At 51.2% G+C, this 26,122-nt stretch overlaps 2 protein-coding genes across 2 annotated transcripts in view; one reads left to right on the forward strand and one right to left on the reverse strand.

The window, feature by feature from the left end:
* SYN3 (synapsin III) overlaps positions 1 to 26,122 on the reverse strand; it is a 409,092-nt gene that overhangs the window by 192,883 nt on the left and 190,087 nt on the right. The gene's annotated exons all lie outside the window — the stretch shown is intronic.
* TIMP3 (TIMP metallopeptidase inhibitor 3) overlaps positions 18,550 to 26,122 on the forward strand; it is a 57,858-nt gene continuing 50,285 nt past the window's right edge. Inside the window, exon 1 of the mRNA XM_028531936.2 lies at positions 18,550 to 18,993. Within this exon, the coding sequence (XP_028387737.1) occupies positions 18,846 to 18,993 (148 nt within the window). The 5' untranslated portion in view covers positions 18,550 to 18,845. The remainder of the gene's footprint in view (positions 18,994 to 26,122) is intronic.

The raw sequence follows: 26,122 nt of genomic DNA on the forward strand, positions 1-26,122 counted from the left end.
TTAAAATGCCAGCTTTGGAGTTACACTAAGCAAGAATATCCATGAACGTGTGGGTTTTATTTGTTAATTAAGGTTTAAAAAAATACTATATATCACACTGAAGAGTTAACTATTAGATAAGAAGCTCATGGAAACACCACCTAAAACCAGTGAGAAACACTGAATTATTATAAAGGAGAGTGAAACGTGCCAGGATCCAGGGCTGCAGGCTGCCGCCCCGGGAGGAAAAGGGTTTTCTCCCATCGGGTCCGGCTGGTCAAGACACTCAGGAGAGCAAACGGACTGATAAGCAGGATCTCAAGGCAGGAAGTTCTATGGCAGGAAGCAGATAGCTCTACGCTGTCACCCTGGGACCTTAGGAGCAGTAGCTTTTCAATGTTCACCCATCTGAGGGAGCTGCAAGGCCATCCTCATTTCTGAACTTTCTAGACCAGAACCAGAGGCAAAGGGGATCTCTGAATGGAAGACCACATTCCTCAACCTTTTGTTTAGATCAGGATGTGACAGAGGACACTGCCTGAGGGAACATTCCCAAGGGATTACAATGAGCAAATTCGAGTTGAATGGCAGCCCCACCCGAGAGAGCAAGGGAAAAGCAAGCAAAAGGGAATGGCCGTGTTTTAAAGACAATCTTGAACATGTTCTAGTTATTTCTTAAAATTAATAAACTCCAGGGCTTTCGCTAATAATAACAAACATGTACTGGTAACACTCAGTCCCTTCCAAGTCAATGGAGTACACCAGTGTCCTGGGAAGTGCTGCCTCCTCATTTCCTTCATCAGTTCACTCCACAAATACTTATTGAGCACCTATTATGATGGCAGGCCTGCGTTAGGCACTGGAGTTACAGTGATGCCCCCAAACAGACAGAGTCCCCGCCTGCATACAGCTAGTCAGGGAGGCTGATGTTAATCAAATAGTCATCCAAATAAATGTACGATGTGATGTGTGCCATCAAGAGCCAATACGCCGAGTTCTGACCTGATCCTGGAGGTCAGCCAAGGCTGCCCCGAGAGAGGGACAACTGTGGACGGCTGTGAATGCAAGACGTGGAATGACTCGAGACTCCTCATTATGTTTCTTTCATGAGCCAGGCCCTGTCTCCTATAATCCTCACTGCGACTCTCTCAAGGGGGTGTTATTATTCCCATTTCACAGGAGAGGAACTCCTGGCACAGGAGTGTAGTGACTGCCCCAAGGACACACAGCTGGCTAGTGGCAGAGCTGGAAGTAAATCCAGGTCTGTGTGGCTCTCAGGCCAGGCTTCCTTCCCCTCCCCCCAAGACTTACTGCCTTCCCAGGAAATGCGTTAGTAGGAAAAATACATGATTACCAGCGGTATGCGCTTTGAAGCTTACAACGGTGACGTCGTCTATATCAACTCCTTTAATCCTTAGTACCAGCGAGGATACGGGTTGGGCAAATACCGCTCCGTTCTGCAACTGGATAACCAGGGCAGCAAAGCCCAACGTGGCAGAGGGAGCCGGAACAAAGAGCTCCCCCTCACGGTAAGGCTGAGCAAACCTCTGTATTCTGCCTCCAGCAAGACCAAGTGCAGTGCAGGACTGACATGCCCTTGACTGAGCACCCTGAAGCCTTCTACCTTGATTTCTGGCCCCCTTTGCCTAGCTGCCTGGGCACAAAGGAAGCAGCGGCCAGCTCACAGGTGTGAGGCCCTGCATCTGGCTTGTGCTTTTCTGAACAGGGCTGGAATTTCACGGGCTGCAGCTGGCCCTGGGGGCGATGAGGAGGTGAGTAAGGTGGGTGTCTCAGGAGTGTATCCTGGGGAGTGAAGTTACAGATGGCCAGACGGAGGAGCCGTGTGAGGCCACCATGGGGCTGGTTTCCATTTCACACCTCCCCACGCCTTGGCAGTTTTCACCACACAGAGCTTTGTAATCTACCAAAAGTAAGCTGCAAATGGGAGGGATTACACCTTTACCTCAACTACTCAGATTTTGTTACAGACCAAGAGCCTGGGCACTAACATGGCACCACCTGGTCAGGATCCCGACTCCCCAGTGTACACGCTGTGTGACCTTGGACAAGCTACCGAACTTCCTATTCCTCAGTTTCTTTATCCTCCAGATGGAGGTACTAATGTTAACCACGTCGTTGGTTCGTTATTATGAGGATGCAATGATATAGCGTGGGTAAAACCCTGAGCCCTGCCTGGCACAACAAACACTTGGTAAGAGCTAGCTGCTGTGATCATTATTCGTTTTATTGCTTCTATTTCTTTTTTTCCTTCCTTTTTTCCCTCCCTCCCCTTTCCCCTCCTTCTTCTCTCCCTTTCTCCATTCTTCCATCAATTGCTTTTTCACTGTAGAAGGCACTGGAACTACCAAGACCTGCAAGACCCAGTTGCCCAGTCTTGCTTGAGGTCCCATAGCCAGAAAGTGGACTAGCTTGGGAGATTCAACTTTTAAGGGTCTTGCTTTCCTCAGGCCTCCCTTCTCTGCCCTCTCACCGCCGTGGTACCTAGCGTGCTGCCTTGCCCGTGTAACTGCTCAGTCAGTGTGTGAAGGTCTAAGTCATGGTTAAGGGCAGAAATCTTAGAGCAAGACAATACAGGTTTGAACTTTGGCTCTGCTACTGAGCTGTGCAACCTTGGGCAAGTTACTTAACCTCTATGGTTTTCAGTTTCCCCACCTATCCAATAGGATATGATAACGTCTTTGCCCCACTGGACTGGCCTGAGGCTTAAGGAATTAATAATAATGTACTTACTCATATATCAGTGCCTGGCATATAGTAAGTGCTGCTTGAGTGTTACTTTTTTTTTCATGGCTCAAGACTTTATTTTCTTATCTTTATTCTTAATTTTTATATTGCATTTTTTCCATGTAACCATGTAACCCCTTTTTACTCCCCTGCCCCCTGGAATCACCTCTATGAGTCCTGTTTCCCTTTTGCTCAGTTCCTCCACCCCCTACCCCCCCCCAATAGCTGTCACCCTGCTGTCTATCTGTGAGTCTGTCTCTATTTCACTTGTGTGTTATTTCTTATTATTGTTATTATTGATGAGCTGAGGTGGGGCCCAGGTACAAGAGCTGTTCAAGGGTTTCCCAGCTCATATTCTGGTGCATTTCCCTTCTTCCTTGGGGTTGCTGTGGGATTCTGGAGCAGAGAGTTAAAGTTCTGATTGGATGTATGGCACAATAGGTTTCTCTCCCTCCTTCTTTCATTCTCCTGAAGAACAGCTTTCTTTATAAACGGAACAAAAGCACCCGCAAAGAGCTCCTTCCCTCACAACGCAGTCTTCCCTCCACGAGTCCTTTCCTTCCTGTTTCCTCACAGGGTTGGGTTTTGTTCTCCTTCAGAACCATTGCTGAAGGAAAATTCCATAATAAGAAGGAATATAAATGGGGTTTCAGGTCTTACAGTTCTAACCCAAGGAATTTGGCTTCCTTTAGTCTGTGGAGCTGGGCCTTGAGGATATTAGGAGTCAGGCCATTCTCCAGGATCTCATTGAATCCAGCTGAGGACCAGTGGGACCAGAAGCTGTCAAAGCCATTACACAAATAAGGGAGCTAAAGACAGAGGGAGGCAAGGGGCTTGGTCTCAGTTCACAGCAGACGCTGACCCTCTGCTATCTGAGTCCTTGGGCTCTCTTCCTCTAGTTGCTGAGCTTCTCCTATGGTCACTAAGGCTCAGCTCCTCCTTTGCGTCCTCCAGTGACTGCAGGGAATGCCTGGCCTATAGGAGTCCAGGGGACAGTCTGGGGCCTTAAAAAAGGAGTATGAGAGATATTAGATCTGTGGCCTCGATTGAAGAGGCAACAGGGAGTGGTGGGGACTGCAGTGCCCAGGAGCACACTTGCCAGGCCTAACCTAGACAGCTGCCCCTCAGTACCTGGTAGTGATGCCCTGGCAATCTGGACTCAGAGCTTCTGAGAGGCCCCGCATCTACCACTTTGTAGCTTGTACCCTTTGGCCCTAGTGTCTTTTGGGGGAAACTCAACCTCGTCTTCTCATGACTGGACGGTCCTAGCTAGACGTGAACTCAAGAGACAGACTGCCCGAGTTCCACTCCCAGGAATACTACTCAGCAGCTGTGTCAACTGGGCATGTTACTTGAACTACCCGTGTCCTGGTTTCCTTATCTGTAAAACGCAGATGATGACAGTATCTACCTAACGGGGCTGTATGAAGGTTCAGTGAGCTCATATGTGAACAGCTGTCAGTTAAAGCAATATGAGTGCACGTTATCATTATTATTATGGTCCTCTTTCCCGTTTCAAGTGCTTTCAACTATTCTCCATCCTCCCTGGTTTCTGGGGCTTTCAGCATCCTGATCAGTCTGATTGGAGGGCGGGCCAGTGTGGTTCCCACAGTCCCCTTCTCTTGGTGTTCACAGTTCTCCCCTGAGTGCAGGCAGGGCCTATGGCATGCTTCTGACCATCAGAAGGCAGCACAGGTGACAGGGTCTACATGATGATGTGCACATGGTCACATTACATAAGACTGCAGCGCTCATCTTGGGAGGGGGCCCTCTCCCCTGCAGGCTCTGAAGAAGCAAGTTGCCATAGACTGATCTGCCTGTGAAGACAGTCGTGTGGCAAGGAACCGACGGTGAACTCCAGCCCATAGCCAGTGAGAAAGCGAGTCCACAGGACACTGAATGCTGTCAATAATCCTATGACCAAGGAAATAAATTCTTCCTCGGGTCCCAGATGAAACTGCAGCTCTGGCCAACACTGGATTTGTGGCCTTGCAGAGCACGCAGCTAAGCTGTGCCTGGACTCCTGGCTCGAAGAAACCATGAGATAATAACGTGTGTTGTGTTAAGCCACTAGGTGTGAGAGTACGGCCACATAGCAAGAGATAACTAGTACAGTCAACTAACCGCAGTGGTAACTCTACCCCCTTTCGCCCTGCTTTGGAAATGCTCGGGCACCTCAGCGGCCCGCTCCAGACAGGAGGAGCCCTGGAATGGAACGGCGTCCTAAGCAGGCATCGCTGCACCCTGCAGGAGATGCGGCCGTACAGAGCGTCACTGCTTTCCTAAGTGGCGTAGGAGAGCGAGTGCAGGTGTTCACACGAGAGCAGGGCTTGAGCCTGTGCTGCGTTGTGGTGAGGCAGAGGGGTCCCCTGTCCCCTTTGTGCCTGCCCGCTCTCCGAGACAGACACAGTCTCCGGCTCAAGGTGTGATCACCTAGTACAGGTCATACCTACAACTCCTCTCTTTTCCTCCCACTTCTCTTTCCTCTTTGTGTCACTTTTCAAAGGCGAGGCCGAAGAAGAAAAAGACCAGGTGGGCTCACCCGTTACAGTGGGGGGTAGGGGAAGGGCATGAGGGACCACCCAGTACGGCTCTGTGCCCTGGAGGGCGACACGAGACTCCATGGCTCACAAGCAGCAGAGCCAGGTGAGAGCTGCGCCTTCCGACACAGTGCTCTTTCCTCGAATTAAAATGTGCCGTTTTCTTCCTTGTGAGCAGGAAGGGGTCAGCACTGTGGTTCCAGGGAGGCAAACGACCTTGCTTCTCTGAACCTCAGTCTCCTCATCTAGCAAATGAGGCTAACAGCACCTACCTCACAGGGAGTCGGGCTGATGGGGTAATAGCTGCAAAGCTGGTAGAAAAGCGTGTGCTCCCGTTACTAGGTTCTCCTGGGAGGACTCAAACTCTCACGCGTCCCACCCGGGGGGACGGGTTGCACGAATAAAAACATTCATTGAAAAACCAAACAGTGTTTGACATTTTCCCTGGAGGTATTTTCTCAGATTAAAAGGATCTAGCAGAACGCCCCCACCCCCAGCCCCCAGGTCACTTGGTTGTCTGTTTCTCATTGGGTTTACGACCCACTGGGGCGATCTGTCTCCGCTCCTCCCGCCCTGTCTGTCTCCGCCGCGCAAACGTGAGGGCGGGGACTGCATCTGTCCTGTTTGCAGCCGCATCTCAGTCCCCAGAACAGGGTCAGCCCCGAGGCAGGTGCTCAATAAACACGGTGAACAAAAGACAGAATCTGTCTTTTTTTCTTAGGAGAACTGACCTTATGAAGGAGAAGAAGAAATCCTAGGAATTCAGACCACTTCCAAGAAGAAAAAATATACAGCCTTCTAGCAAAACACAGTCCCTATTATGTATCGTGCAATTTTGGTGCCCCGAGGACACAGCAAGCTCTGGACGGGGGGGTGTCTCATTTAATGCTCACATCAGCCTTGTGAGGTAGGGGCCCCCAGTTCCTGGATGCAAACGCTGAGGTCCAGAGGAGTGAAATCTTCTGCATAAAAGCACGCAGTAAGAGGCAGGGTTGGGTTTGAATGCAACTCCCATGGGCTGAGCTGCTCCACACTGCAAAAAGCTGGTGGCCGCCTTGTGATTGGGAAACACACACTGAAATATTTAGGGCTGAAGAAGCACCGTGTCTGCAGCTTACTCTTAAACAATTGTGTGTGTGTGTGTGTGTATGTGTGTGTGTGTGTGTTTGAGAGAGAGAGAGACAGAGAGACAGAGAGACAGAGGGGAAATGAAGGAGGAAAATAAAGTAAATGTAGTAATATGTTAACATTGGGGGAACCTGGATGAAAAGTATCTGGTAATGCTCTGAACTAGTCCTGTAACTTTTCTGAAGGTGGAATTACATCAAAAGAAAACACTTTTTAAAGAGCTGCGGGTGGGAAGAGGATGCAGCTCGCGTCCTGGCGAGGAAGGACGCAGACCCTGCTTGGCTAGGATGAGGCCTGGAGAGGCGGGCGTGCTGGGGTCAGCTCCGGGGCCAGGAGGCCGGGCCGGGCCGGGCAGGCAGCGTTTATCAGGGAGGCAGCACACGGACACTGACAGGGCAGTCTGCCCACCCTTGAGCACCCCATGGCCTTCAAAACCCAGCTTTTAAATCCAGCTGCCCATTCCTGAAGTTACCACGGGCAGGCACACACGCGGTCAGGGAGGACACCGTTCTCCCCAGGTGTGGTTTCCATTCTAGTGATCCACGCAGTACACCAGCCTCCCCGTCTGGGGACAGTAAGGGGACACCGTCATGCAGTTGTCCCCTAGGGAAGTGAAAGCAGACACTCTCTGTACATTCCAAAAGAAACACAACCCACCCAGAAACAGTAACTATCTAGTCCAAGTTCACACAGAGAGCTGAACTTGGACTAGAACACCAGTGTCCTGGGTTCCCATCAAGTGCTTACATTCTTATTTCTTGGTACCACCATCATTATACTACGAAAGGGCTCATATAGCCTTGTTCTTGTTCCTTCCCTTGAAATACAGACACTATCTTCCCATGGTTTCCTAGTGCAGCTGTTCATGGGGAAGGGTGTGTATACCCACTCCAAAACACGGGTTTAGGGTCAGACAGACCTCGGTGACATCACTTCTTATGGGATGACCTTGGGCAGATGATTTAACATCCCTGAGCTGTCAGTTGACTCATCTGGAAGGTGATGACAATGATGTGTAGCTTGCTGGATTGTTGTGGAGATTCATTATCTTGATGTATATTTATTAAACACTGACCTAGGTTCTGCAGATACAACAGTTAACAAGACAGACCAGGGCCCTGACCTCAAGGAGCTTCCGTTCGATGAAAATCAGAAATAAACAAACAAAAAAGATTTTTTTTCAAAGACTGATAAATACTAAGAGAAAAGAAAGCTGAAGAAATGTGATGATGGGAGGCACGAGTGGCCAGAAATGGTTGTGCTGCTCACCTAGGGCAGCTGTCGCTGAGAAGGTGGTGTCTGAGCTGGGGGCTGAATAACGAGAAGGGATTGGCCACGGCAGGACCTGGGGAAGGATGGGGAGGAGGCGGGGCAGCCCGGAGCAGGGACTGAGCTAGACTCAGAGACAGAATGAACAGGAGGCCAGCAGTGTGGTGGGAACACGGGGAGCTCCAGGGACGGGGCGGGGGGGGGGGCACAAGGGCAGTTACAGTGGGGGCAACATCACACAGGGTATGGAGGCAGAGGCATTTAGGATTTATTTTAAATGCACCAGGAATCCACAGAGAGTTTTGAGCATGAGAGTGATAGGATCTGATTATTTTTCGTGAAATTGGATAATATATGTCACATTATTGGTGCAGGACCTGGCACAAAGTAGGTATTTGATGAAAGAGAGCTTTATCACTGTTTATCATTCCTAGGCATCACCACGAATCAGTGCAGACTTCCAGAAGGTGGGTAGTCCATGCAGAGCTTGCACCTGCGTGGAACACCTCTATGCACCTGACCAGGGGAGGGGGACAGCAGTGCTCGCCACTCCTGACAGCTGTGACATCCTCGCCCTTCCCCTCCACTCCCCAAACTACAGCCCAAGGCAAATGCCAGCCACCTCTGCCAGGCCAAGGGGCAGTCAGGGTAGGATCACTGGGCACCTCTCCAGCCCACCCCAGCTCTGGGCCTCCTAGCCGCCTTCACTTTACTGTAAAAATGTAAAGCATTCCAGCCATTTTAATTGCTGGGTGTTGCATAAGTCAGCAATCAGCTCCTACAAAGGAACAACAGACCCAAAAAATGATTTTTCAACACGCCTTCAGCCTCTCCCTCCTGTTTCTCTACAATCAGCCCTCAATCCCTGGCTCCCAGGCCAGGTATGTGCAATCTCTTTCAGAGTTTGTTGATGTGACATCAAGATCTTTTTTCCCCTACATACTTGAGGCAGAAGCAGTTTCAAATACCCTCAAGCAGTTTGCAGATTGCTGGCTGTATTCCTACTTAGAACATGCTAGAACTAGCATAGGGGCTCCATGTTATACACCCCGGGAACTTTGTATAAAACAGATCTCAGTGTGTGGTGGGTCTATGTGGGCACCAAATTGGGGGGATTTTAGTCCCTGAAATTCCAAAATGACCTCTTTCTTCATTAACAGTCTAAACCAACCTAACAGTGTGTTGAGGACCTGCTGTGTGTCAGGCATTGCGCTAAGTGCTCAGAAGAGAAAACTCCATTAGATTTTTGTCAATTAGCTCACTTTCTAAAGAGGAAAAATGACGTGGAACCGGCAGCCCCAGCAGTGGAAAGAATATCAAGGCAGAGGCAATCTCCGATGGGTGACACCCTGCATGGATGGAAGGAAAGGCTCCTTGGAGATGATGTCGAATAATAATATTGTCTTCATAATAACATGGACAGTGGCCATTCACTGATAGCTACTCTGTGCCAGGCTTTCTGCGTCATCGCGTTCATTTCTCACAGCTCTGTGAGGCTGGCACTAATCCATGGCTGTTCCTATTTTACAGATGAGAAAACCAAGACACAGAAAAGTTACTTGTCCAAGGTCACACAGCTAGGAAATGGTGAGCTGGTACACATTTAACTGGCTCTCCAGGACCAAACGTCCTGGTTTGTAGCATCTACCAATTGCTATAGTGTGAGTGCTCTGATCACGGACAATTTTAAGTTCCGATGTGATGTCACTGAACAAAGATTTGCTAGCACACCGTTGTACAATATTCCCACCACATAGCTACAACGGCTGGAAGTGACCGCAAGAGCACAGATAAGAGTATAATGTAATAAAGTAATTAGGAAGTGATGAGTTTTAAGTATCTATTACCCTTGCTTTAAGTATAATTTAATTAATTATAAGTTTATATAACTCAAGCTTTAATAGTGGCTGCACTTAGCGACTGACTAGCAGATTTTCTGGAGAGGTATCCGTTGGCTCTCACAAGCCACCTTGAGCTGGCTCTGGCGTACCACTGGGGGTTCCAGGGCCTTCCTCTCCACCCCTCTAGACAAATGAGGTAGCCAGGCGTGAGGAGGAATGGCACTCCAGGCCAGCAGGACAGTGTACAAAGATCTAAGATGTAGGTATGAGAGAACAGAATAACAGTGTCATTTAGTGTCTGCAAAGTATTTTCCACCAATCCCCGGAACACAGGCAGGTGGTGAAGGGCACAGAACTGGACACTGAACTCCGAATCCTGGGTCCACCGCTTCTTCACTGTGTGATCTTGGCCAAATTACTGACCCTCTCTGTGCCTCAGCTTTCTTTTCTAAAAACTGGACATGGTAATGCAGCCCCTACAGCACAGAGTTGTGAGAACTAAATAAATTCATACACATAAAGTACATGGGACCGGGCCTGGCTCAGTCAATGTACGCTATTATTTAATCCTGGAAACTACCGCTGTGCATTAGATGTTTGCCCTCAGTTTGAGATAGACTTAGGTAGAGGAGATGGGACTTGAACAAGCGCCCTGACTCTAGCTTCTGTGCTCATCCCAAGGGCTGGAGATCACACTGACTCCGTGGAATACCCTTCTCCAGGAGGCCTGCTGATGCACTTACTCACTGCCCTGCCAAGTGTCTCTTCTGATAGGGGCCGTATCTGGTTCCTGTGGTCCCACACCTCGCCTGGTGGGTGCAAGGCATTCTGGGAAGGAAGCCCCACCTGGTGACAGACACTGAGCACCTGCACATTCCCTTTCTGCGCGAGGAGCAGGCTAGCAGGGCAGTTAAGACTGCTCTGGGTTCCAACCCCAGCCCTGCAGCATCCTGGCCATGCACTCTGGGGCGAATGACATAATCTCTCTTTACCTTTGTTTCCAGACGTATCTGAAGAATAAAGGAATGGTGGGGATAATCCCATCTATCTAACAGCGTTTGCTGTAAGGATTAGTCTTGATTAATATATGCAAAGCACTCAGGAAAATGCCCAGGATCCAGGAGGCACTCTGTAAAAATGAGCTATTTCTACCAAGTTTTGGTTTTCTTTCCCTCCTCCGTCTCCCCATCCCGTCTTTGGGTATTACTTACACAGTTCGAAGCGATACGGGGTTACACTTCTCTATAAACATGGATCATAACACCACCTGAGGGCAGGGGCTGGTCTCGTCACCTCTACACCTGTAGGGCCACACCTGGCACACACAGGCCCTCAGCGGGAATTCACTGAGTGCCAGGCCCTGGGCCAAGGGCCTTGTTCGCCACACCTTGTTGGACCCTCATGAAGATCCTGTGACGTATGACTCTCTCCTCTATTTTACCATTAGACTTCTGAGGCTCTGAGAGGTTGAGAAACTTGTTGAAGGTCATAGGGAAAAAACGAAGAAGGATCAAACCCCAGATGTACTGACATCCCAGGCCTTGGTCCCCACCCTCGGTCAGTCTGCCTTCCAGAATATTCCACTGGGAAGCTTTGAAAAATCCTAAAATCCAACCCCCTTGGTTTACATCCGAAGAAAGGGGGCTCCTTGATGTACTCAGTCAAGGTCACCCCGCTATCGTGTGTGGCAGGACTGGGACAAAAACCTGGTGTATTATTACCTCAGTCTCCGTCTTGACATTTCAGGAGGAAATGAAGCCATAGACAATAGCTGTTAAAACGTACTGATCAGTATTCTATCAGCTTGCCTCGGGTTTCTGGGCCCCTGCTTTGTAATACAAATGTAATTTTCTTGTGGCATCCACCCAAAGTCTGAGGAAGGAAGGGCAGACCCACACCTCACCTCCAGAAGCTCCCGCCATGTCATTCCCCTGCCTTGTCCCCACTGCACACCAGACACAGAACAGGGGATGATGCATCTCGCTTGCCTGATGATCAGGCTCCCTGTGTCTCCCTCTCCCTTCCTGGCCGCATCATACAATGATCAAGACCTCTCAGCACTCCGTGGGACCCCAAAAGACAAAGAGGAAAATCACCAGCACTTTGGATACCCCAAAGAACCTAAGTGGATAGTGAGTTTCTAGTCGAGAGAGAGAGAGAGAGAGAGAGAGAGAGAGGGAGGGAGAGAGAGAGAGATCCCACGAGCTGTTTTGGAAAGAGACCTCTGAACCTCAACCACAGCGCTGCCACTTCCTAGCTTGATCGAAACTGACATGAAATTTAACATCTTCCAGCCTCAGTTTTATTTTCTCTCTTTCTCTCTTTTTATGTTTTGACACCTTTCGCCCCCACCCCCACCCCCACTCCCAAACTTCTGGCAACCACAAATCTGTTCTCTGCATCTAAGAGCTCGTTTATATTTCATTTTTTATGCTTCCACATGTAAGGGAGAACTTATGGCATTTGTCTTTCTCTGTCTCACTTATCTCACTTAGCATAACACTCTTGAGGTCCAACCACGTTGTTGCAAAACTGGCAAGATGTCATTCTTTTTTACGGCTGAATAATATTTCATTGTGTTCCTATACCACAATTTCTTTTATTCATCCACTGAGGGAGACTTGGTCTGTTTCCTCATCTCAGTTCATGTCAACCATGCTGCAATGAACATGGGGATGCACATATCTTTCTGAGTTTCTGTTTTGGCCTCACCTTTCTTGGCTGTAAAATGGGCATATATAGCACCTGTCACTTAGGGCTGTGAGCACGGGAGGAAATACTGTGTTAAAAGCGACCTGTACAGAGCTGCTCCTCAACTAATGCGAGTTCCCCTTCCTTTTTCCTGTCTCAAAAATCCTTCCCAGCTTGTCCTCCCAAGGTCAACAAGTGCTCCAGGGGAGACAGATGACTCTAGCTGAATCCCGAAGGATAAAGGAACCCTGACAGAGGAGATGGAGGGGGGTGGGGGAGATGGTGTTGGCAAGCGGGTTCCAGGCAAAGAGCACAGTGCGAATGAAGCCTCGGAGGCAGGAAACGGACGGCTGGAACGTGAAGGGGTGGGGGAAGGGAACTGGGACATAGGTTGGGAGAGATAAGTGAGGACGGGCCCTGCTGTCACACAGCTTTGGGGTCAGCCACCACATTGTGTTCTCTGCGAACGGTCCCCCTCTGTGGGGCCCTGGGAAGAGCCAGATCACATAGGGCCTTGCGTGCCTTCCTTTGCAGTGCGAGGCTTTGTTCAGCAAGCCACAGAGAACAAATGACTCAGTGGGAGCCGAGGACAGCATGGTTTCCGGTTTATGGTTGAAAAACTTCCTGGGAGCAGCAGTGCAAGAGTTGGATTTGGTGGAGAAGGACTCTAGCTAGGCAGGGCGACCAATGACGTGACTCCCGAAATGGTCAGGAGAGGATCTTCGGGGGGCCTGACCCAAGCCAGAAACGGTGGGAATGGGGCAAAGGAGATGGGTGCAGGGAGAATCGACGGGACTTGGTGAACGACGGTGCCACTGATGGGGACAGGTACCACTGTGGGGGAGGGAGGGGAAAAGACAATGAGTCTGGAGCCTTTGGGGCCTGAGGCAGCCACGGGGCCACCGGGTGCAACTGTCCAGGGGGAAGCTGGATACGGGGGCGGGGGAGCTCAGCAGGATACTGCTGCCTGCAGTGCGGGCTCCAGCTGCAGTGCACGTGGCACAGTGGGAGGTAGAGCGGAGAGAGCATGGTGTTCGCCAGGGAGAAGGCACCAGCGAGAGCGCGCAAGCTAGAAGAGGGGGGACGGAGGCCGAGGACAGAAAATTGGGAAACACCTACACTTTCGTGACGGGAAGAGCCTGAAGAGTCTGCCAGGGAGACCGAGAAGGTACAGTTGGCGAGGCAGAAAGCGAAAACCCAGAGTGGGTGGTCTTGGCTGCCAAGTTCAAGGAAGGATGTGATCAGTGGCATCAAGGGCTCTTTGGACCCTCCCTGTAGTCCAGGACAAGTCAATTTCAGCTCCAGCAGGTTCCACAGCAAAGAGTTCAAGTGCTTGGCAGAAACAGGATCTCCAGCCCAGTCTGAAAGGAGACCAGCCATTGCTCCATCCCGTTCCCTTCCCAGGCCCTGCGGGCGCCCGGCAGAGACACGCTTATGTGCATCGACCGTGCAAAGCAGCCTTCGGCCTTTAAAGAAACCACAAAGAAGCTGCTCATTTTTAAAGGAGAAACCTATGAACTTCGCTGGCATGAGGCAGACATTAAGACACAAGGAGAAGTTCTCCCTCCACTTCATATTAGCCTTTGCAGAAATGATTGACTGAACACACAGGCATTGAATAGTTGTTTTTTTTTTTTTTAAAGCAAGAGCTGGAATAGTAACACTGTTTCGCATCTCCCGCTGCCCCAGCAAACACAGGGCACAACGTGTCTGTGCAGTGCACGTGTTTTCTGCCTTAAACTCTCTGGGAGTAGCTGGGGGTGGGAAGAAATGTGAAAACTTTAAGGGCTCAGGCGAAGCAGCCGGAGACTCTTACCGAGGGGTCTTCCCTCCCAGGCAGGGCTGGGGGAGAACTGCAGCAAGAGACACTCTGCAACTTTACTGCCACAAAATTGGCTCCAGATGGGAGCACGGGAAGGTGTTTATGCCCTGCTGGTGGCAGACACACAACCTGAACTACCTACTATCTTAGGTTCCTCATGCCCCAAAGCTGGGCAGCAACCCCACGGAGGGTCCGGCCCGGGCTCGTGGTGATGGGTGGACTAGAGCTGTCTGTTGCTTGGGAAAGGCTATTTTGAATGTAATGACTTTCAGATGGACTGCGGAATTGGGGGAAGGCATTGTGGCTAGGGTCCGGAGACGAGAAAGCAGGAGAGGAAAGAGGTGTTCTTCTGTGAGGCAACGGACACAATACACGTGTTGTCAGCGCCGTCTCCAGGTTTCATCTCCAGAGGCCAGCTCAGGAAGAGCGGGATCGTGGCATCCCCTGCTGTGTTCCCAGCCCCTGCATCCCCCCCAGATGCATGATTCACAAGTATTCCCTCTTCCCAAGAGCCGTCTGCCCCCCTCAGGGTGACATGTGGCTAGCCTGAGGGTGGAGAAGGTGGGCAGCTGCGGGCTCCGACGGGATGCTGACTGAGAGCTTTGTGGCTGTTGCAGACGGGAGGGGTTAGCTTCACCCACTCAAAGGCACCCCCACCCCACTGACTAGTGTGGAACAACTGTACGGCTGCAGCCCTTGCAGTGCGACTGGCTGAGGCAGCAGGCTGGGGGAACGGGTGATCTCTGGCTTACAGTGCCCCCTAGCACTGGCCGGAGGGATAGGAGCCAGCGAGCTCCACCAGCCCACCTGAATACCGGGAAGGGGCTGGTGGGGCCAATCAACTGCACTCATTCAAACCCTTTTTACTGCCTGCTTTGTTGCCAGCACTTGGTCCCTGTCCTCAAAGGGCTTACAGTTCAGAGTGGTGTGAAAGAAGGAAGCACAGGGTGCTGTGGGGATGGAGACTGGGGAGGGACATTAGAGGAGGCTCCCTGGAGAACGTGACGTGTACTGTGTGCAATCTGCACACAGTATGGGAGTTCAGTAAATCTCGGAGTAACGTATGGACACGGTAAAAAGCATACTTTCTCATCTCTTAGTGCTCATGACCCAAGAGGCAAACGACTGCAGAACAAGTAATCACAATGGGGCTGTATCGGACACAGGACCTCAGTCCCGCCTCCGCCTCCGTGTCACAGTCTTCGTTTCCAGGCTCAGTCCTGGAGCAGAGACCACAGTAGGAACTCAATGAGTGTTGATTGACAGATTGGCTGATGCCCATCAGTCTTGGACACATTCGATTTGCCGCAAACCTGTTGAAATGGCAAGGTCTGTCTTCCTTCCAGTAACACCTTGTTCTTGAGAATGTTCCATGAACTCTTAGACTTTTCCAGCCAAGGGGCATCTTGAAGACCGCTGAGCTACACCTTTCAGCCAGTAAGACTGGAAACTGACGCCTGGATAGGTAAGGTGACTTACCCCCCCCCCCCCCCACACGTATGTTCTTCTGCAGCAAGTTTTGGAGCAAACCTCAGACTTTTTTTTTTTAACCCAGGTATCTTTTGTCCCCTTGAAAGTTTTCATGTGTCTCTGCAGAACTATGTTTGGGACATTTCCAAAAGGCGTTCAAAAATAACTTGGAAAGGGAAAACATAAATGTACAAGAGAGAAACCTCTGAGGAGTCGAGGGCTGTATTCATTCTAGATTCTGGATTCGTTCACCTTGCCGGGTGGGGCAGAGGTAACGATTATCGTCACAGACAACTATTCGGTTAGTCAGTGCAGGCGGAATTCTTCACATCGGTCACTACGAAGACCCTGAAGTGAACTCATCTATAGATCTGAAATGCAGACCCAGACTGGGAGGGGCGGGGGTTTCCATGACGACAGTGCAAACAGCCAGGTCATGCGCTGCCGCACAATCTGGGCTCTGCCACTGGCTGACCACAAGACGTTGGGAAACTTCCTTCACCTGTCTGAACCTTATCTTTCCCACTGATGGGAAGAAGATGGGACCTGTAAATGCCTATGAGAAGTTTCCCAGAAATTCCAGCCTTCCGGGACTTGATAGGAAGCGGGTGGGTGCTCACGGGGTCACCTTTCCTGGAAAAGCTCCAGGAAAGGAAATACCAGGTCAGGCTGGTAGGTTTTGAAGGCAGGTCAGATACATTTTGAAACTGCTTCCGTTCTTCCAAGGTTTATACATTTGTCATTGTTCTTAGCAGTCAAGAAAAGATACTGGAGAGCCAGCATCTTCACCCTTACCATTAGCCCCAGTTCATCCCATCTACCTTATAAAGTGGCCCTGAAAGAGCAATTCATACATATTCGGTCCATGGACACTATGCCATCTGGGTGGATGGCTGTGAGGTCTGCTTGCCTGGAGGGGCTAACCCTGGCAGAAGGCATAGATTCATGGAGATTGCTCTCCTTTTCCTTAAGATGAGGACTGAGTTGACCTCACATGGGTGGGCAGAGGGGAGTCCCCTCAGGTTAGACACTAGGGGGAACTTCCCAACGGAATGGGAAGATAAACTCCACAGGTGCTGCGTGGACCAGTTTAGGATAGGGAGTGAGAGGAGCTCAACCAAAAGACAATTTCACTACCTTTCAGCTGGAGAAACAATCAGATCACTCTGGTGCTTACATAATGAAGGAGCTGCCACAATCGAATGCTTCTGATGCTTCCTATAAGGGAGCTGCTGCTCACAGTTTGGCAAAAGTTATCTGCCTCATACTCACATTCTGGCGAACCTCCCCTTGGAGAAAACATTGGCATTTCGGGCAAAACGGTAATGCGAAAAGAAAAAAAGAGAAGAGAGGGCCTCTATCCTATCACATAAGATGCTTATCCAAAGTAGATTTGGTCCAGAAAGGCTTATAAAACCTTCCACATGACTGGCACTGTGCAGGAATAAGTGAAATTCTCAAATCCCACCAAGTATGCCCTCATTCAAATCCGATGCCTGGTGTCGGGGAGTGGGGGGGGGGGGTTCCTGAGAGTTCACTTCTCAAGATGCAATGGACTACCAGCCACACCTACACCCAAGGCTCCTGGGACCCTATTTTGTGCTCTGAAGACTAAAAAGTAGTGTGGCCAAAAATCTCAGGCGTCAGAGTGTTTCTAGTGTGGTCAGGGGAATAATACAACCATACCCCATGAAACCATGTGCAAAGGGCTAGAATAAAACATGCAGAGAGGGGAAGAACTGTAGGGGTCACAGGCAATAGTTAGAGTTGAGGTGGGGAGGGTTTCAAACGCTAGAAGGGAACAAGGCAGAAAAAACGTGAAAACGAGGCCCCTTTCCTTACAGCTAAGAATTCTAAGGGATGGAAAGGAATTTTAAAAATGTTCTTGGAAATACTGTTTCCAATGACAGGTTCTGCTCTGTCATCGCACTGTCACTCCTCTGAGGGGCAAAGAAAGGCATTTCTGAGAAAGAGGTTCCACTTGCATTTCTGGGTAGTATTTTCGGTTCGTATTTTCTTTTAAACTTTTCGTATTTCTAAACGGGAGGCACTGGCAGAGAGAGGCAGGGAGACACAGGGGTCAAAAGAGCATTGGCACAGTCCCAGGTCGCTGCTGCTCCAGTCCAGGGAAACAAACCTCTCTCTTAAGGTGGAAACGAGGGAAGGGAGTTCCTTCCTGCTAGCCCAGTCGGGGCCTTTGCACTTGCGGTCCTCCCTGAATGGGGTCCTCTCCTTCCCAGATTCTCACGTAGCTGAGCCTTCTTCTCGTTCACGTCTCAGCTTGGACGTCACCTCCTCAGAGAGAATTTGCTCTTCCTACCCCACAAAAGGTCATTTGCAACCCATTACTCTGTTTTGTTTCCTTCAGAACGCTGCTATCATCACAGACAACTACCCTGGGTATTCCCACGGGAGCAGTAACTTTGTTGTGCTGACCCCCCACATCCAGAACAGCGGTTGTTGAATGACTTCACAATTGACTCTGCAGATCCGACCTTCTATTATACCTAACTCCCAAAGGCTTCCGCACACCCAGGAAAGTCAGGGGAGGAGGTGGCGCGGAGTGTGGGGGTGTGTGTGTGGAGAGGGTGGTAGGTCTTCTATCTGGTGTCTTCCCCTCTGACTCTGCTCTTTCCAGAGATGGAAAGGCAGTTTTTCTCCTAGTCTTTTATCCAGATGCAGTCAAGGTCTTTAGGTCCAGCACCACCTCTGACCCGGGGAGGCGCTGGGGCTGGAGTGGGTACTAGTTCATTCTGGTTTGGGTCAGAGGGGTCCAGAGGGCAGGGTGAACGTGTGGCAAGGGTAGGGGCGAGAGGGGGCCCGCAGGCGGTGCTCCGAGGGCTAGTCCGCCAGCGGCGGTGGGAGGCGCGTCCAATTTACTCACGCGCCCGCAGCTGCATTATTCCCTATAAGGATCCGAACGGTCCCGGGTGGCCCCGCCCTGTCGCCCCTCGCCCCCAACCCCGCCCCCTTTTTGGAGGGCCGATGAGGTAATGCGGCTTCGCGATTGGTCGGAGGGGCGGGGCCCCGAGAGGGGGTGTCAGGGTACCGCGCTATAATTCCCGGGCTCTCCGGAGAGGCGCAGAGCGGACAGCCGGCGGGCTCTCAGACGGCTTCTCCAGCTCCTGCCCCTGCCCCTGCTCCGGCTCCGGCTCCAGCTCGACCCGGAGAGACCGCCGGCCCGCAGACTCCTGCGCCAGCGCCGAGGCAGTCTCGCCGCACCCCATCCCGTCCTTCTGGGCTCTCGGAGGGCAGCACGCCCGAGGTCAGAGTTGCCCCGTACGGTCGGGTGGACGAGCTCCGGCTGCAGTAGCCCCTCCGGCGGCGGCAGCGGCGGCGGCGCGCACGGCAACTTTGGAGATGAGAGCAGTAGCCCCAGCAGCGGCAATGACTCCCTGGCTCGGGCTCCTCGTGCTCCTGAGCAGCTGCAGCCTCGGGTATTGGGGCGCCGAGGCGTGCACATGCTCGCCCAGCCACCCCCAGGACGCCTTCTGCAACTCTGACATAGGTAAGCGCACCTCCGGGTGTCCCCGCGGGAGCCCCCCCGGCAGTGCCCAGTCGCGCGCTGCAGCCCGAACTGGGACGCTGCTTGCTGCTCAGGTGGCATGGCGAACCCCGCTCTTCTTTACCTGCCCGGGCTTGGGCGGGGGCTCTGACATAGCCGAGGGGGAGATGCCCTGCAGAGAAGCCCCCGCAGTGGCTGAATGAACCCTTTGGAGCCTTTGCTCTCCTTTTAGGGTATGAGGTTCCCATTGGTCCACATTTACCCGTCTGGTAAAATTCCCTTTTCACGGTGGCGGGAGGAAGGGCTGGGGGGAAAGGGGAAAGCGTTCCTAAAACTTGGAATGCCAATCAAACTGCTGGGATGTTGAATAGTTAAAAAAAAAGGCGCCAGCCATGTGCACAAAAGTTGCAGGAGAAACTTGAAGTTTTCTGAGTTTGCATCCTCTTCTGTGCCCAAGAAGTTCATTCTTTTCAATGACACCCAACCCCAGCCTTAAGTCTCTCCGGCAAGTGCTAATGGAGCTCCTTGGACTGCGCCAAATGTGGGTGGATTTAAGGGGGGAAAACGAGAAGGAAGCGGTGGGGTTGACCCTCCCCCGAAGAAACTGTATTTGAGAGTGTTGATAGCACACAGGAGGCGGCAGCGTGTGTGAGGGATCACTTATCGCAGAGCTGTGAGGATTCACAGGAAGGCTATTTTTTTTCCCTCTTGAGTGTATGTGAGGAGGGGGAGAAGGGGCAGTAGAGAATAGATGTGTCACCAAAAGAACAAAGATGCCACAGGTCACGCAGCCTGGCCTGGACTCGTGTCTGGGTTAGAGAGACGCAGTACACAGAGCAGAACGAGCTGTCATCCAGGGCCTTGCGAGTGTCGTGGGAGAGCTTGCGTGGGAGTGTTCAGGACACTTGTTTGCACGGTGAGAGGTGGAGTGGCAGCTGGAAAACATCTCTCCCTTCCAGCTCATAAAGCATGCACGTCCAGTGGCCCCTGCTGGGTGTGTGTGTCTGTCTGTGTGTGTGTGCGTGCATGTGCGTGTGTGCGTGTGTGTGTGTGCGCGTGCAGGCTGGGGTTGGGGTGGGACACAGTCTAGCTGCTCTGCTGAGTCGATTCAGAGGTGAAGAATGGAGTATGTGTGTTTTAAGTGCAGTCATAAAGGGGAAGGAAATTTTCCACTGGGTCCTGGGTGAGGGCCCCCACAAGTGTGCTGCAGGGGAGGAGGGGAGGAGGCAGGAGCCAGGCAGGGGAGGCGGCTGAGGCTGGGAGGGGTGCTGCTGGTGGGCCTGGTCTAACCCAGGAGAAGCAAGGGTGGCGGCTGTGGTGACCAGGTCAGTCCAGTTAGCAAACCCGGGTGTTTGTGTGGCCCGGGGTCACCCTTGGTAGAGGTCACCCTTTCCTCTCCAGGGGAAACCTGGCTGGCCCTGGGTGTGTGGATTGCCTAGAAGGATTCTTCTGAGCTGCCCGAGGCCTGGGAGGTCTCCCTTCTCCTCTGACTGGCCGACCCCACCCAAATTCCACTTGGCTGGTCTCTTCTCATCCTGTAGGTACATTCCTCCCGGAGCAGGGCTGGGAGCTGCTGGTGCTGGTGGGTTCCGGCCTTGCTCAGTGAGGAGCACACCCTGGGGCCAGGAATCTGACAGGTGGAGCCAGAGAGTCCTCTTTTGCTCCACGGTGGCGCTGGTGTGCCCCCCTTGGACTCTCTGCTGTGTGGGGAGGGGGAGACCTCATGCCTCCCCCCTGCTCCCGCCCTTGGCTTTTGGGTTCCCACCCTGCAAGTCGGCCAGGGAGCAGTGGAAGCAGAAGCAAGGGAACCCCACGTCCAAATGGGGGCACTGCCTGACTCTGTTTACTGCATAGGGTTCCTGCTGTGGGCCTGGGCTGACGCAGAAAGTTCCTTGTGATTCCTCTGGATTTATTCAAGAAATACTCCCTGCCCCCCCCCACTACCCCGATAAACTGCCCAGAGAAAAGCGAAGTTGCCAGGAAGTACCCCAAGACCAGAACAGTGTGATAGCAAAACTAAAAAAAGAAACAAAAAAGAAATCTTTGATACGCTGGCCCCGATCCAAAACTACCCTGCCTTGGTGTGGTGGTGCACTGCACTGGTGGCAGCGATGAGATAATGCTTTTAAAAATGGGAGGTGTGGGTGTGGGCTGCTTGCTTGCCCATTGACCTCTGCTGCCTTACAGTGCCCCGCTGGCGTCCAGTAGGGGGCTCCCAGTTTTCCTAGTCACACAGCCTCTCCGGCTTCCAGTCAGGGTAAGAAGACTGCCCGTTGTTTCCCTGAAGGAAACGCATCTTCGCTCCCCATTCCCCTTGGCCCCTATGAACCCACCTATCAATGCTGTAGCTCATTAAAGAGGCACAAGCCAGCCCACCAGCTTTCTCTTCCAGAACCTTCCTGGCTCTTTTCTTTCCCTTTGTGGCCTGGTGCCATGTTGCCGGGTGAAGGGCACGGCATGCTCGGCTCGGCCCTCTCGAAGGAACCCCCCCCCCCCCCCACCATGGTCTTCCCTCTCCTTTCTCCTCATCCACAGGTGTCTGTTTTTGCCTTACTCCCCCAAAGCTCTGGGGATTGGCACAGTCTTCTGGGTGAGGAGGAGTTCAAAGGTGTTTCTATGGCAACTCCAGGCCCTGCACCTTAGTGGCGTGTTGAGGAGAAGAGTAAACTACGTGTTGGCTTATAAAGCACACTGTGGGGGAGAGGAAAGGACTTGGCGGCGCAGCCTTGGTGTCTGTGGCCCCCTCCCCCACCCGTCGTGCCCTTGAAACTTCTGACGGAACCTTGACTCTGGAGGAGGAAAGGGAGGGGATTGGGAACGAAGAAGGCAGCCTTGGCCAGGGAGCTCCTGCTCCAGCAGCTCCGTTCTGCTCAGGAACGGTGGGCAGTGGATGCGTGTGTGGATGTGTGTGTGTGTGGGGGGGGTGTTTCTGCCCAGGGAGGGCAGCAGAGAGAGAGCTTTGCTGCAGCACGCAGAGCCTTCTCTCCGCTCCCCCCGCCCCCTCGCACAGAGGAGTGGGGCTGTGAGGTGGAGGGCTGGGGAGCCTGCCCCCTGAGCCCGTGGGGAACTGGGAGAAAGGCTCAGCTGGGAGGCCCACTGCCAGTCCTGGAGGATGGCCCCTGCGTATCTCGGAACTGTTTAGACAGGGACCAGTGCCAGCGGATTCTTTCGGTATCAGATCTGAAGTTGTGTGTTTAGCAAAAGAAGCCATTTTCGAAGAAGCCAGATCCATGCCCTCTCACTATCACACGCACAATGACACCCCACGCCGGGCTTTGTGACTTCAGCAGAAAAAAGGGATCGGACTTCGGAAGGGAGCCAGCCACCTGGGGAGGGGACCTGGGCTGCCCGACATCTTGGGAACCTGGGCGAGAGGAAGGCTGCTTTCCGTGGGGTGAGGGCAGGGACAGCTCTCCGGCGCCTGCTGTGCACACGCACACCCACAGCAACCTGAAGAGCGGCGGTTCTACCCGTGGGTTTTTTTCCAGATGGAAAACACTGAGGCTGAGAGAGGTTGTGCTTGCCCAGGGTCACCCAGCCACTACGTAAGGCTAGATGCCCTGTTAGTCATGTTGTTGTTCTTCAATGACTTTTCAACTCTCGTTTACCCTTGACATTCTAAGTCAGATGACCCCCCTGGCCCCAGGACCAAGATGGAATGGACATTGGAAGAATGCTTTTCTTCTTAGTTTGGGAAGCTTTTAAGAATATGAAGATAAGCCAAATGGCCAGTGGTTTTCATTAGGCATCATCCTATGGAAGGGAGAACTTATTATATCAGGGTATACATAGAGAAGAAGGAAGGAACATTTCTGGTGTTGTTTGGCTAGTAGAACTGAAAGAGACCCTCCAAGTCACCAAGTCGAAGTAAAAAAAAAATACTCCGTTTGTCTCACTGAGGCATGGGGAGAGGTAGCTCTATCAGAGCCAAGACATCTCGGGCTTCAGGGCTCTCCCCTTCTGGTGGGGATGAGCTGGGGTGGCCAGGCCAAGGTGGCCGGTCTATGCAGATGGCCAGTGGAGCAGATGGCCAAAGCAGAGAGACAGAGTCAGGAGACCGGGTCGCTGCTGGCCGGAGGAGGTGCCCCGCCCACCGCCCTGTGCCCCCTTCACGATCCCTGGACAGATAAGGCTAGAAAACCGGCCAGAGACGTGGCCTGGGTGGAGGGACCTCTGTTGGTTTTGCGGGAACAGCGGGAACCATTCAGCTCCACTGCTGAACGGCACATTCCAACAGGTTCACTAGTGAAAAACACAAACAACAACACAATTCTCCATTGCGTTTGGTTTCTACCATTGCAGCCAGGGTGGACAAGGAGGCCCCTTCTTCCAGCCTTTGTCACAGTCAGCTCCTGGGTGGCCCGGAGGGAGAGGCCGTGTGGGGTGGCGGGAAGGCCACGGGGGCGGAGCTGGGCTGAAATCCTGCAGGGCTTGTTGGCTGTAGGGGCTCAGTCATCGTCTGGATGCCTTTAACCTTTATTTAGTTTCCTCTTTTATACAAGGGGAATGGTAATTTGTACTACCCTGCCCCTTATTTGTATCCACATTTTAAAGTTGCAAATATTGTGTGAATACCTTCTAGGTCCATGTGTGTATCTGTCTGTCAGGATGTATGTATCTGAAACAGATGAAGAGTTTTTTGATCACTTCCTCTGATGCTAGCTCCTTCTCCAGACCCTTTCCTCCCTGTGTGTTTACACACATAGGTACACAGAGAAAATCAGAGTGGCCTTCCCCCTTAGGAGCGTGAATAGTAGAACACTAAATAGCGAAATACAACATATAGCATTCCACTTTTTTTTTCATCGAACAATGTATATTAGAGATTGGTCTCATGTGGTCATACATGTGGATCCACTTCTTTCTTTTTAGGTACAGTATTCCATAGGGTTATAATAAAAAAAAACAAATTATGAAACAATTACTCTGTGCTAGGCACCATTCTAAATAATGAGCATGCATCAACTCCTTTAATTCTCTCAACAGTCCCGTGAGGCAGGTGCGCTATTATCATCTCCATTTTACAGATGAGGACATTGAGGCTTAGGAAAATTAGGTAAGTTGTTGAAGGTTATAGCAGAGCCCGTATTTAATGCCCCCCCAGAATATAGTCAACTACAGTGCTATATACTATATTATATTATGTGTCATGTTATACTGTATATTACTGTATGCCATCATATTACTATCATAACATAATATAATGTCCCCATAGGGTTAGGTGTATATTTATTGAGCCATCCACTCACTGGTAGAGACCTAGGCTTCTAACAGCTTTTCATGCCTACAAGAGCACTGCGACCGCCACGGCACAAGCCTCTTGCTCACAGGTCCAAACATGACTCTACGGCAAACACACAATTGGAATTATTGGGCACAAGGCATGTGCATTTAACATTTTAGTAATTCCTGCAAGTTTGCCCTCAAGAGTGGCTATGTTCTTCCTATATGGAAAACACTATGGAGGGTCCTCACAACATTTAAAATGGAACTGTCTGATGATCCAGTGATTCTACTTCTGGGTATATTTCCAAAACCCCCCGAAACATTAATTTGAAAGAATATATGCCCTCCTCTGTTCATGGCAGTGTTATTTACAATAGTCAAGATCTGGAAGCAACCCAAGGGTGCCCATCAGATTAAGAAAGCAGATTAAGAAAGCTGTGGTCCAACATGCAATGGAATATTACTCAGCCATAAAAAGGAATGAGATCTTCCGTTTGCAACCATATGGATGGATGTGCAGGGCATCATGCCAAGTGAAATAAGCCAGTCAGAGAACGACAAATACCACATGATTTCGCTTCATATGTGGAATCTAAAGGACAAAATAAATAACAAACAAAATGGAGACACACTCACAGATACAGAGAACAGACTGATGGTTGCCAGTGGGGGGCTGGGCTGGGGGAAGGGGTGAAAAAGGTGAAGATTAGGAAGTACAAGCTGGTGGTTTCAGAAGTGTCACGGGGTTGTAAAGTACAACCTAGAGAATATAGTCAGTAACATTGTAATGACTACGTGTGGTGCCAGGTGGGCACTGGGAATGCTGGGAGGAGCACTGGTGAATTGTATGATTGTCTGACCACTGTACTATATACACCTGAAACCAATTTAAATAATATTAAATGTAAACTGTAATGAAACATTTTTAAAGGTTTTTGGATGTGCAACATGAAGGGATGGAGGAGCTACTACAGCCCTATCCTCATGCTTCTTTCAATGGGAAACGTTTTCTTGACTTTCTAGACTTTTTTTTTCTTTTTTTGCTGATGCTGTTTTTCCTTTGAAAGGGAGGAAAATCAGGGACACTTAGACCGAGTTGATGGAAGCCTGTTTGTAGGGAGAGAAGGGTTTACGTGCCAGAGAAGCCGTGGCCCTTGACTCGCTGCAGTTGGAGTAGTTCCGCTGAACATGGTCTTATTCTTCTGCTCTCATAACAAGAAAACGGGCCTTTCATTACATTAAGTGGTTTGACTTTGGGGTGTCGTATGAACCCGGGTTCGAGCATATGTGGCTGTATTTTGAAGACACGTACACAAAGTCTTTTTTGTTTGTTTTTTGTTTTTTCGCCAACTAAAGGTGTCCCCTAGTTGACTGGCTGTGGCCAGGCCCTTTGCCCCCTTATTCTCCTTGTCATTGTGTTTGGATGGTGTTTGGGAGGGAGTGGCGGATGGCCATGGGGATGGGCTTCCATCTGAGCTAACAGTGACACTGGGGTCTCAGCTGAGAGTGACCCTGGGGCTTGTCAGTCATGGTGGCAGCCGGAAAGGCTGGTGTAAGAGAGACCTTCAGTGTCCTGATTCAAACCCGTCAGTGTCATGGCTCTTCATGGCCAGCCTGGCCCTTGCGCACTCTTCACCATCCTCCCGTCACTGGCCCTGCCAGCTCCAGCTGTTCGTATTCTCTCTCCAGGTCGGGGCCCGTGCCACCCCCGTGGTTTTGGACAGCCCTTACCAACTGCTTCTTTTCTCCAGGTCTCACTGGTTCCCACTTCCCCGCCTGCCCCTGGCATCGGTGCACAACAGGCACGCTTTGCTCAAATTCTAAACATATTTAAAAACACCATCTTGGGCTAAAACCAAATTCTCCAAAGCTGCATGGGACACCCCCAGAGGGGGTCACTTTTGGG

Source organism: Phyllostomus discolor, chromosome 2, assembly GCF_004126475.2.
Source record: "Phyllostomus discolor isolate MPI-MPIP mPhyDis1 chromosome 2, mPhyDis1.pri.v3, whole genome shotgun sequence".
Classification (NCBI taxonomy): Eukaryota; Metazoa; Chordata; class Mammalia; order Chiroptera; family Phyllostomidae; genus Phyllostomus; species Phyllostomus discolor.